This window comes from Meriones unguiculatus, chromosome 10 (genome assembly GCF_030254825.1).
Source record: "Meriones unguiculatus strain TT.TT164.6M chromosome 10, Bangor_MerUng_6.1, whole genome shotgun sequence".
In the NCBI taxonomy this organism is placed as follows: Eukaryota; Metazoa; Chordata; class Mammalia; order Rodentia; family Muridae; genus Meriones; species Meriones unguiculatus.
The window spans coordinates 69,038,031-69,051,740 of record NC_083358.1 but is presented as its reverse complement, the minus strand read 5'-3'; the positions used below and the strand labels follow the sequence as shown (position 1 = coordinate 69,051,740).

The window sequence follows — 13,710 nt, the reverse complement described above, 5'->3', positions numbered from 1 at the left end:
TTCCACAGTTAGAGAACCCACTCTCTGCAGCAGGGTTGCTCAGTAGCCTCACCCTGCAGTTTGCTCTTTCCACAAGGCTGGGGAGGGGTCTTCAGGAGTCTTCAGGATTGCACTTTTCCAGCCTTCTGACTTTTTTGTTTCTCTTAAGCTCCTCCTGATCCTGGAGAAAATGTTTCAGCTGAGAGGAAATGGCTATACAAAAACTTAATGTCTGACGATAAAGATTATGGAAATGCTAGATTCTCTACCGGTTGGTATTATGATCTTTGGAAACAGCCTTTCACAAATTCATTTTCTAAGCAAGGAAATTCAAAGCTGTGCTACCTTAGGATACTAAAAAGATTCCATCCTGGAATCTTGGGCAAGCAGTCACTTAAGATTCTACTTATACCCTCAGCTTGTCTTTTTCCATTTGATTTGACAAATGTTCTACAAAGGACTAACTGTTCTACAAAGGACTTTTAGAAGAAATCACCCTTATCGGGTAACCCTTTCTCAACAAACAAACAAATCCCTTTATTTGCAGTACACAACCTTATAACCCACAGTGATATCTTGTGCTATTTGTTGAATGTTGCTGCTGCCATGAGGGATATAGCAGAACCTTTTCCTGCATCGGGTCATGATTTTCATAAACGTAGTCATTCTGTTTGTGGGTAAAGAAGGAAGGGAGGGAACAAATATCTCTGGAGATGGTGGTGGTGCTCAGAAATTAAGATTGTTTCCATTTAGAAAGTCTATGAACAGGGTCCATGCGAGCTACTGACTAGTAAATTTAATAGTCTAAGTAGTATTATATACTTGTTTGTCTTGAAATACTTTATCCACTTCAGATTAAACTTAGAAGTTAGTGTTAGATGATGAAATGAAAGACTAAAAGACAGCTGCAACAAAATGGCCGAGAGACAGGTGATAACTGCACCTGCCTATGTGCCAGCTAGGGGTGGAAAGGCCAAACAAAAGGTGTGAGACCTACTTCTGGAGAGAAAAAAGCTTTTCACTTGATTTCCATAAAGCCTGTGAAAACGCAGCTCTCTCTCCTGTATGTGCTAAACACATCTCCCTGTGCTGGATGCTTCAAGCAATTTCCATTTACTGCGTCCATAAACAAAGTCAGCGCTAGGAGCTAACACCTCCGAGCTTCTCGGGGCTATGAAATGAACAGCAAATGCACCCACCTCAGGGCAACACAGACTCTGCACTTCCCTGACATGCCAAATATTACTTTGGCTCAGACTCAAAGAAAGTTTCAAATACAAAGTAAATTTGAGATTCCATACTGATTTCACATTTACTGTTAGGTCATACCTAGTTCAGGATATGAACCTAAGTCCTCATTGCTCTACATCTATCCGCTTGACACACTCTGCTCTCTGTACTGTAAAAACCAAGGCAGAGTGAGTAACGCCTTCTTCAGGGGATTGATTTCGCTCCCTGAAGACACTTACTGACCACATTTATGCCATGTGTCCACAGTCTCACTTCTGTGGTGAGGCTGTGATCCTGAAATTGTTCTGATGGAAGAACAACTTAACAATTCTACTTCTGGGGGAAGAAATACATACACATACATGCACATGCACACACATGAAAAGAGAGAGAGAGCAAGAGAGAGAAGAATGGCTACCCACAAAATATAGGGTCAAAGCCTTATATGCGTGCTAGTAAATTATAACAGTGTTAGAAACTAATCTCTTCAAAGACTATTAGGAGTTGAGCCTCACACATTTCCTTTTGGAAACATGATAACACAGCGGTGACTTCTTCTCTGCCCATTATAGACTGGTTCCCTCATATGTCTTAAAGAAAGCTGCAGGGATTATTATTACAAAAAATATATAACGCATGCTAGAATTCATCACTGCATTTCCATAATTTCAGTTGCCTAAGCATAAGAACAATTTAGAAAATTAAACCATTTAAAAATATGGATTATGGTGACCCCATCACTTCAACTATTCCAATTGTTTGGTTTTCTTACAGTTTACTGTCTTCCCTGGTAAGATCTCGCTCGTTCTCTTGCATATTCATACGTATATGACAAAGTGCATGTTTAAAAAAATAAAGCATAGACTTTAACAAATATAGGACATGTGTGTATAAAATATACAATAAATGTATGCATATATAGAGCCAAAATTAGAGAGAGAGAGAGAGAAAAGAGTTATCAAGGACATATATACAAATATTGGCATTTTAATAATGAATGACTGACTTTAGCATACTATGAAAACATGTAGCTAACCCGGCTGCCTGCTCTTTGATCACACATTTAATTACTTTCTCTGGTGGGGTCAGTTGTAGTAAAAATAGTGCTAAATTTCAAATGAAACGTTGTGCATTCCTCATTAGTCTTTTCAGCTGTAACACAGCTACTGAAATATACACTACCCTGCCACACTCATCTGGGAGAATCCACAGCTCTAGGAGAAGCAGATGGACCTGGAGGCTGAGATCAAGTGATTATAACTTGGAAATTAGTCCCAAATCCATGTTCTACTGAATGGGTTAAAAGTGTATATATGTATATAACATCGCAATATGTGTCACGTAGATATGTGATAGATACATAAATAGACACATGATAAATAGATAGATGTTACATCCACGCTCGGTTTTGTTAATTTACTATATTTAGGTCTATTGGTCTGTAGACTGAAAAAAGTAAATAATAACGAAATTACTTAAACATGTTTTTTTTTTCAGCTGTTGAAAATAATTCTACTCCATCACCGCCAAAATCTTCTACAATAAAAGCATCTGTCACAACACCAGGCACCGTTCCAGTATTAAATCTTGTTACCAAACCAACAGCTGGGACACCTCCTAAAGGTAAGGCCTTTCTATGTTGAATGTACTTTCCCTTTTAAAAGCAAAATTAGTAAGTAGATGCTATATAATGTATTATGGGGAAATAGTTATTATAAAACTCAGTAATACTGTACTATTTACAAATTCTTCTGAATTTTTTAAGCTGAATGCAGAATCTGGAGACCTCACTGAGTTTCCTTAACTATATTCTTTTAGATCACTTCCTGTTTGGGAAAGATCTTATTGTGATTGTTACATAAACAAAGTTTATTTTTAGGGAAGAAAACAAATATCATACCTAAGTCAGAAAAATATCACTGTAAATATCCCAGTCCTTCACTTAACATAGCACAGCCAATGCCTGGAAACAAAAACCAGATTTTGTTGGTTATTATGTGCTAATAATAGATTTAATCTGTGGGTTTCTGTGGAAGTCTCCTTGTGACTGTTACTGGATGGAGTCACAACCTGCCAAGAAAATCATTAAAAGAGAATACTTAACCGTCTTTAAAATTTTGAAATGCCCCTGGGACTCATGGTGCACACATTTAATCCACCACTCGGAGAGCAGAGGCAAGTTAGATCCCTGTGAGTTTGAGCCAGCCTATTCTTCATGCCGAATTCCAGAGAAGCCAGGGCTATACAGGGAGACCTTTACTCTAAAAGAAATAAAAAAGGAAAATGAAAAGTCATTACAATCTCTCAAAAACTCCAAGGATTTTTAAGCCAATGCTTGCTACGTTGTTTATTTTGTGACGCAGGAAAAAAAAATGAGGCATCTCATTCCAGTTCAGTATTCAAAAGGAACAAAATTAAATTTGTTAATTACCAGCAAATTGAATATTTAGACTATACGGATGGCTTAAATCCTGCCATTATATTCCTCAACTTTGTATACCTTCCTTAATTTTCCCTCTGACATCAGGCTCACACCCATGCACATGAATAATATGGACTTAAGGGGCTGGAGAGATGGCTCAGAGATTAAGAGCATTGACTGCTTTCCAGAGAACCAGAATTCAGTTCCCAGCACCCACATGACAGCTCACAAGGGTCTGCAACTTCAGTTCCAGGCAAGCTGACATCCTCACACAGACATACATGCAAGGAAAAGACCAACACACATAAAAAAATAAAAAGGAATCATCAAAAAAAATTTAAAAACACTGATCTGGACTTGAAGATGGTGGTAACGTAGCAAACAGTATCTTGAGCAGAATGTATGTCTACACAATTCTACAATGAAAACAAATCCATCCTCACAGACACCCTGACCAAATCAGGAGCAAGCGCACACGACAAGGGCATCACCGGGGATTTTAGTCCCAGGATATTGGAGAATCTTACTTCCACCAAAGAAAAGCTGCAAAGGACAAAAGTCAAAGCTTAGGATGTCTCATTGCTTCTCATTTTTAAAGATTGCGTCTTCTCTGAGTACATACAGATAGGCACCCCAGATCTTCACAAAGTGTGGCTATTTGCCTCAACTGCCTCTTCAGTAGGAAGTTGGCTCTATGTTGGCAGGGGGCATTATGTTATATTCGAGGAAGAGCCAGCACAGAAAATGTAGGTGGCGATGTTACAGCCAGCCTCCCGTCTCTACAAGATTCTATGCTCAAAAGCGCTATCCTGATAATAACACAAAACCTGGAGCAACGTCTAGTTACCTGAACTGTAGAGGTAAGGGTTCCTTGAAAGAATCTGACAGAACTGTAACTTGTGATGCCAGAAATGAGACTTATTTTGCTGAGTTCAGATGTTTTTTTTTTCAACCATGTTCATGTTGAGACAGAGAAAGCACAAGGTTTTTATCCTTTTTGCAATGATGTGTCCCATAGTTGAGCATGAAGCACCCTTCTCTGAAGCAAGCGTGTACCACACTTGAACAAAATGTAGCACACACAAATGTACACAGAATCGTTCCTGTAAATGTTGCTGACGATTTACACTACCCACCTCATAAAAGGTACACTCTGGTGTGTGTTCTCAAAAGTTCTCCTGCTGAATATAAATCCCTTACTCTCACGTGTAAAATTGTAAGGAAATCATCTAAAATTTACCTCATAAAACACTCAGACGCACTGTAAAGGAAAGGGTATTTTAATTATTCTCCCCATATCCACCTTCCTAAATCAGATTTTACAGATTTAATCCATTTGTTCCAACTTGCTTTTTAATGTCCTTCTTTCTTCTCATTTCAATTTATTTATTTAATCACTAAAGTGTTATGGAAGCCACACTAAAAATGTGTCTCCAATTTGGGAACAGTTTACTGCAAAGCCACAATGCCATTCTCAAACTCACCCCTCAAGTTGTTATAAACTTAGCCTCACTTAATATCAATTTAGAGAACTTTTAAGCAGTATAATCTAGTAGCCATGAGAGAGGGATGATGGGGGAAGTGAGTTCATTCCGGGGCCTATATTGTGAGGCCAAGTGACAATGTGTGTGGTAGAGAGGCGACAAAGTGAGAAAGACAGGCTCACCTGCACTGCGAGAAGCAGTCTGGTAGGGAGGAAACAGCCCAGAGAATGAGCAGGCAGCTGTAGAAGGTGCTTCTAAAGGCAACACTCTTACACACAGTAATGAACAGGGGCGAAAACCTGCCTTAAATCTTCGTGTTCTCGTAGCATGTCAGCGTATTTGGCTTCTTAATGCCAGCCATGTAAACAGCTTCAATGCCAGGCAGGTTTATATGCGTATCCACCCCCTGAACAACCATGACATAGTTAAACTACAATATTTCACACACACACACACACACACACACACACACACACACACACACGCCACTCCTCATTCTTTCTTAAGGCCAACCCAGTGCTTTTACCCACAGTAAGGGTTTTTACAAAAAACCTGTTTTGTTTTGTTTTGTTTTGTTTTGTTTTGTTTTGTTTTGTTTTCCGATTTTCAGCTTTCCTAATAAGGTTTTCTTTGCTTAAAAGTCAAGAGAGACTTGGTTCCACAGAGCATATAACTGCCTTTCTGTTGGCAATGGCATTAATTTCATCACAGGAAAAGTTAAAAAATAAATGTGTGCAACTGAGAAGAGAATTCTTTGTAGCAACATAGCCATCATGGCAGAAATGATTGACAGGTTGGCCCTGGAGCAGGGCTTGCTTTCAGGGACTTGCCCAATTACAGACTGGACTTGACCTCTTCTCTGATGTCCATCAGGTAACCTGTGCATGTTGTGTGAAGGTCAAACAGTGAGAGCTAAGAGGTACCATCGGGCAGGTAACGCATGTCACCATCAGAAAATGAACTTTCAGTACACAAAACTAGATCTGGAATTTTGCTTTTAAAGGTGATTGTTATTCAGCTTGCTTCAGAAACATTTGCAAGTCAATGCCTTCACTTTGGAGTTCAGGTGTAGTATTATCAACATGATATAATTGGCAAAAAATTCAAACAAAAGCCCCGTATAGGTTCTCCGCTATACATCAACTCAGCTACCGGAATACGCAATTGAAAGATTTTAAGATTAAAGGATTCAAACAAGCTCATTTGAATGTGAATTTTCTCTTCTCATTTCACCGCTGGATAGGGTTGGATGACCATCAAAGACAGCTTCTTTCTCTTTCTATTTAGAAAAGGTAGTGGGAATAGACACCCAAAGATGTAGATTCGCTTCCTCTTTTAATTTTATAACTTTTATTACACTATATTTATCCCTTTTGTACACACACACACTCCTTCTCCTGTATGGATTTGGGGATTGAACTCCGTCAGCCACGTGGCAGTAGGTGCCAGCCGTTACTCAGTGGGTACCTCTCTGACTCTGCGCTCCCTTTGTGTAAAAGAGGACAGTTGGCAGTGAAGTGGTGTGAATGAGACAAATTCACCGAAAGAATAGAAAGTTTTCAGAACCAATATTAAAACCGCAAGCACACAACGGGCATCAAATTTCAAGTACAGTCGGAGAGGTATTTCCGGCCAGCTGTTTCGGATGAGGCCCTGCTACGCTGCTGGTTAAGTGGCATGTCTGATGTGTAGAAAATGAATACAGACATATGTAAAGAATAGATTGTTTTTAAAGTAGTCTCACAAACTTCCCCGTATGCTTAGGTGGAACCTCAACAGGATTGTGTACCTCATCTTTCTCCGCAGTGTCTCTCCTCTTCTCGCTTGTCTTTCTATCTGCAAGTCTGGGTTGAAAATGAGCCATCTGTGGAAAATGTTATAAATATGAGTTCGCTAAACAGTAATGGAGTCGTGAGACGTCATCCTTTATACATTCCTGCAGTATCCGCTTATGTTTATGCCAGCTTGTCTGTTTCTCTGGACAATTTTTTGAAACTGCTTGTTTATGAAATTGAAATTGACACAAATCGCAGCTTCCACTTGTGACCGTTAGTTCTTCGTAATGATGATTTGCATTTATTCCTAAAAATTTTAATGCGTTCCCAGCACATAAAGAGAAGTTCAGCCTACCATAAGTACAGTGCTACACAGGTTTGTAAGTGGTTACTTATGAATTAGCAACAGACCAAAGGTGTTACTGTTCTTACCCCAGGGACACAAGTGTACACATATATGTACACACACAGACAGACGGACACACACACACACACACTCATTCATGCACACAGACACCCTATGAATATGAGACTTGTCTGAGCAGGGCTTCCTCCAGGATTTCCCAGGCAATGTCCACTTCTAGCAACTTTTCACTCTGAGCAAGTTCAAGAATAATTCCTGGCCTTTAATAAATATCCTTTTAAATAAAAAAAAGTGCCAAGCGTGTGAAGATCAGCAAAGGACAGGGGTGTGGCTTATGCAGTTGACACAGCCCGTGATCTTGACAGTTGCTCTTTCGTATCATTTGCTTCTTCCTCAACATACTTTTCAATGCCCTCCAGTACTCAGGAATAAACCATGTTTACTGTGAAACGCATTATAATCTTGCCTCACACTTGCATGTCACACTAGAAGGAAGAGCTATTTGGGCCTCTGATGTTTGAATTACAGGAATCCAAAGACCATCTAATGAATAAGGAGATTAATTACACAAGTTTCCAAGTTCTTCTATGTTTGGCTTATATAGAATTTTCATTACCATGAATGACTAAATTAAGGAAATGAAATATAATTCAGAAATAAAAAATCACAGTTCATGATTTTTTTGCCTGGATCTTTTTTTTTTCCCCACAGAGAAAAGTAAAACAATTTTTAAATCACTGAAATTTAATTCTTGCAATACTTTTTCTCACTTTTGATGATACCCAGGTAATAATATGCAATATAAACTTGCTGTTTGGTTCATTCATTCTAAAAGTGGTGCGTGTGTCTGCGCGCGTGTGCGTGCACACGTGTACAAGTGCATGTGAGTTTAAATCACTCATTCAATAATTCAATCCTTGCATTCCTCTTTAGAAAAAAAATAAGCTGGAAAACAGCAAAAGACAAGGGTCACTTAGTAGTCTGAAGACTGATTGCAGACCATTTCTAAACCTGACTTTTATTCATTCCTTGGCAGATGAGATGAGATTGTGGTTGATAATAATATCATCTATCTTATCAAACTAGGAACAACTAACAGTGAATTATCCACGTCTTTGGTGCCAGCACTTACTTCACCGACAACAGCAAAACATGAAGGTGAGTATTGATTTGTTTTTGTTGTTCTTGCTGAATTTATACGTGTGTGTGTGTGTGCGTGTGCGTGTGTGTGTAACCGATGAGATTTTCTATAGACAATCTGATGTCATCTGAATAAGAAGAAAGGGTTAGGTCTTCATTTCTGAAGTCAACGCCTTTGACCTACTTAGGTTTATTGTTTGTCATTATCCTTTGGTAGAGCTATTGGAATAATGCTGAACGGTGGTGGGAAACATCATTGCTTTCTTCTTAACTACAAGAAAAAGTTACCAGGATCTCACCATTTAGTGTGCTATTAAACCCTTCCTACTAGATTTTAAAGACGCTTTTATCATGCAAGAATTTTGAGTTTTCAAAAATGTGTTTTCTAAATACATTGAAGCTGTCATGTTTTCATCGTTTATTTTATAAACATGGCATGGAACTTTGACTGCTGCATGTTGAATTAACTTTGCTCAGTTGGCAAACTTCCTTCTTGATCACACTGTGGAATACTTTTCATGAGGCCAGTTTTATTTATATTATTTTGCTGAAAATTTTCTTAAGAGATATAATATTAAGCTTATAGTTTTCCTGAGACCTCTCTCTTCTTTTATTATCACAGTAATGCTCATTAGATTAAGTTGGGATGTGTTCCTTTCTCTGCATTTTTTTTAAAGATTTGGGGATTTCTTTGTATTACAACGGCAAGTTACTGATTTAAGAAACCCACTATTAAATGAGGCTGCCCTTGTCTAACCTCTTTTTCATAAGAAAACATTCTACTTAAGATCTTATGAAGAACACCCCATGCCAACACGGCAGACAAGTAGGAGTCGAATCGCTACTTGGAGAGCGAAGGGTAAGCGTGGAAGAAGATGGACTTAGATACATTTTTTTTTCTTTTACCACCAGACGCAATCCTTAAGACTTCTGTACCAAGCGTCGTACAGTTTTATGTGAACTTGAAACTAACTGTGACACCTTTAAAAACTTCTTTTTAAAATTTTATATATTCTTTTTACGTCCCTCTTAGAGCCCCTTCCCTCCTCTCCTCCCATTACCACCCTCCCTCCTCGTTTCCCCTGTTGCCCCTCCCCTACTCCTCAGAGAAAATGAGCCCTGCCCCCAGCCACTCCATCCTATCAAGTTGCATCAGGACTGAGGGCAGCCTTTTCCCCTCTGGCCTGTCGAGGTAGCCCTGCCAGGGAAAAGTAGGCAACTGGGTCCACGTCAGAGTCAGCCCCCATTCCCCTTACTAAGGAACCTACATGAGGAACGAGCTGCCCGTCGGCTACACCAGTATAGGGAGACTAGGTCCAGTCTATGCGTGGTCCTTGGTTGATGCTTCAGTCTGCACAGGCACGCTAGGCCCTGATTAGTTGGCTCTGTTGGCCTTCTTGTGAAGCTCCTGACCCTTCTGGGTCTTTCTATCTTTCCCCCGACTTTTCCACAAGGTTTGCTGTGCTCCAACCAATGATTCGCAGTGGGTCTCTGCATCTGTTTCCATCAGCTGCTGGGTGCATCGATTCAGAAGACAATTATTCTAGGCTCCCGTCTTTGAGCACAGCAGAGTATCGTTAATCATGTCAGGAGTTGCCATGGGGCGAGGCTCAGGCTGGGCCAGTCATGGTTGGACATTCCCTCAATCTCTGCTCTATTTCTGTCCCTGCACATCTTTCAGGCAGGGTAAATTTTGGGTTGAATTTTTTGTGGGTGGTTGGTGTTTCACTCCCTCCACTAGGAGTCCTGTCTAGTTAGAGGGTAGCCTCTTCAGACTCTATGACCCTTGTTACTAGGAGTCTTAGCTGCAGTCACCCCCATATCCTCCCAGGAGCCTACCCTGTTGTAGGTCTCCAGTTTGTCACAGAGAAGTCCCTGCCCAAGGTTTCTCTTCTCTCTGCAAGTCCTCTGTCTTCTCAACCCTGCTCTCCCCAGGTTTGATATAGACCCTCATTCCTCTCCAGGCTTCCTTTCTTACACTGTTCCCTCTCTTCAACTACTTCTGTTGTCTATTCTATTTCTATTTCTGAGTGGGAGTTAAACATTCTCCCTTGGGTCCTCCTAGTTACTTATCTTGTTTGGGTCTGTCAATTGTAATATGGTTGTTCCTGTACTATATGGCTAAAATACATGTATAAGTGAGTACATACCATGTGTGTCTTTCTAAGTCTGATTCCATCACTCAGGATGATCTCTTCTAATTCTATCCATTTGCTTGCAAATTTCACGATCTCTTTGTTTTTCTTAGCTGAGTAGAATTTCATTGTGTAAATATGCCACAGTTTCTTTATCCATTCTTCAGTTGAAGTACATCTAGGTTGTTTCCAGATTCTGGCTATTACAAGTAATGTTGCTATGAACATAGTTGAACAAGTGTCCTTGTTGTGTGGTAGAGCATCTTTTGGGTATATGTCCAGGAGGGGTATAGCTGGGTCTTGTGGTAGCACTATTCCCAATTAAATCTATTTTGTCTGCTTGGTATTCAGTTTCTATAAACTTCAGTCTCCACTAGGGCAGTTCAAATGCACCAAAAGCTTTCAAGGTTAACCCATAGAAGTTGTTGCTAATGGCTCTGAGATATGCAAGACCTCCCCAAAAATAATAAATACAAGAGAGAAAGAAAAAAAAAACTACTAATATTTGCTATCCAAAATCATCATGGAAAAAAACAGGGGACTCTATTATTTTTATATTTATGTATTGTTATTTTATGTGCATGAGTATTTTGTCTGCATATATGTCTGTGTTCTGTATATGTACCAGGTACCACAGAAGCCTGAAGAGAGTAACTGATGCCCTGACCAGGAATTACAAATGACTGTGAGCCACCCCATACATACTGGGGATTGAACCTAGGTCCTGTGTAAAAGCAACTAGTGCTTTTAACTGCTGAGCCATCTCTCCAGCCTGAAGGAAGGCATTTTTTTAAATTTCCGATTTTGAATCCCTTTGATGATTCCAAACTACTGCAACTTATTTGATGTCTAAAAATTTCATTATACACAAGACCACGTCAAAAAGAACTGGAATGGCCCTTTACTTAAAGTGATACTTCATCCCTGGCCCTAGGTCTACCCCATCTTTGTATTTCATCTTTGTAAATGGGGTTAGAAAATAAAAATGTCTGGTGATTCAGTCACCCAGCTAAGGTCTAAGGAACAATGTGCTCTGGTCCCCAACCACAGCTCACCAAGGGTCCTTTTACACTCTGTAAGAGTGAGAACTTTGCTGTGTGTCCAAGTCCAAAGAACCTATTTTGTCCAACGGCACATAAAAAAGTCTCTCCCATTTTTTGTCTTCTTAAAAGTTCAAACCCGGGGTCTGGAGAGATTGCTTAGTGGGTAAGAGTATATGATGCTCTTGCAGAGGACCCCGGTTTAGTTCCCAACCCTCACATAGGCAGCTCTCAAATGCCACATCTCTGGTATGTGTGCATGACCACGCTCACACACACACACACACACACACACACACACACACACACACAAGTATTTTTTAAATTGTCAAACACTACTCACCTGTGGCTATTACTCTCTTCTCTTCAGCATCCTTGGGACCCCTGTAGGTAGGTTTGAGTGTCTTGAGCCCTTGTTCCAAGGAAAGAATTCTGGACAGAAATGAATCTTAGTTTGGCCTATATTCCTTCACGTATAGTTTCTTTCCCTCTGGCGCAATCCCGGAATTAAGTGACAAAGTACACTAACTTCTTTTCACCCCAAAGAGACAGGCCAAAAGAATCTGCTGCTTCAGCCTCTGCTAATGCTTGGAAATATCTCCCTAGGATATTTACTGTAGACATCAGGACAACGTACAATCTTACCATAAGCTCTTTAATGTTGTCCCAGAAGGTGTTGAGGGAATACAGACGTTAATTAAATCTGACCCTGACGATTATCTTGTTACAGAAACAGAATTTCTGTAAAGTACTGACTTCAAATCGTCCTTGAATGTGAATCTCTGCCAGCTATTGCTGTTCTAAAGGCATCCTGTTCTCCTGGGAGTTTGTAAGAACAATAGCAAACTTTAAAATAATGGCAGTCCTAACAAAGAGTGTGTAAATGTCTTAAATCTATGGTAGCTCTGAGTTAATTTTATCATACAGCTTTTAAGAAAATACACACCCCAGGAATCTGCTTTGCCAGTGTTTGATTGGGAATATTTACATGCATATTCATCAGTGAGGGTTTTCTGTGGCTTCTTTTGTGCTTGTGATTTTACCTGCTATTGGTATCTAGGTAGTAACACCTACATAAAGGGCTTCCGTCTCTGGCAGTTCTCGGAAACATCTTCCTAGGACATTTAGTGCAGACATTCAGACAACCCATGATCTTACTGTAAGCTCTTTAACATTATCCTAGAAGGTATGGAGTGAATCCAGACAGTAGTGAAATCTGTCCCTGACTATTAGCTGTCAGGTAGCACTCCTTCCCGTTCTATCTTAAGAAGAGGTTGAGCAATATCGTATTAGCTCTTTTTATAACAATTTGCTAGAATTTTGGAGGTGAGTTTATCCAGTTCTGGTCTTTTCTTTGTTGAGACACTGTCTAACTAGTGTTTCAATCTCATTGTTACACACTAACCTAAATTGCTTATATCTTCTTAATTACATTTTGTTAGATCATGTCTCTAGAAAATTATCTGCTTCATATACATTTTTTTAGTTTGTTTGAATATAGGATTCTAAATATGTCCTAAAGGTCTTCTGAAGTTCACTGGTGTCTGTCATGATGTCTCCCTTTTCATTTCCAGTGTAGCAATTTTAGCCTTCATTTTGTTTTGTTTTGTTAGTTCAGCTTCGCTTTTGTAATTTCATTTGTCCTTTCAAAGAATCAACTACCTCATTCAATTTGTGTACTGTTCTCCCCTTTTCTGCTTCAGTCATTTCTCCTGATCTTTCTAATTTCTATTGGTTGGCATTTGGCCTGTTGTTTTCTGTGACCTTCAGATGTATCTTTTTTTCTCTCTCTCTAATTTTTTAACTGCAAACACTTGTAGCTGTAAGCTTCTCTCTTAAGGATATCATTGTGTCCCAAGGTTTCTGATAAGTCATGTTTTCATTATCATTCAGTTCTAGGAATTTTAAATTTTGCTCCTAGTTTCCTTGATGATCCTGCGTCATTCAAGTAGTATGCTGTTCAATATTTACACTTTATTTTCTATAGATCATTTGATGATGATTTCTAGTTTCTATCTACTGTGTTTGGGTAAAATATAAGAAATAAATTCAGTTTCCTTATATTTGTTGATATTTGCTTTGTGTTCTACAACAAGGTCTGTTTTTCAGAATCTCTGGAATATTCTCTTGTAGAATTTTTA

At 39.3% G+C, this 13,710-nt stretch overlaps 1 protein-coding gene across 1 annotated transcript in view; it reads left to right on the top strand.

Annotated features, from left to right (window-relative positions):
* The window catches only part of Emcn (endomucin), a 91,147-nt gene that overhangs the window by 32,587 nt on the left and 44,850 nt on the right, over positions 1 to 13,710 (top strand). The window contains exons 2-3 of the mRNA XM_060392656.1: positions 2,707 to 2,832; positions 8,341 to 8,412. Of these exons, the coding sequence (XP_060248639.1) occupies positions 2,707 to 2,832; positions 8,341 to 8,412 (198 nt within the window). The remainder of the gene's footprint in view (positions 1 to 2,706; positions 2,833 to 8,340; positions 8,413 to 13,710) is intronic.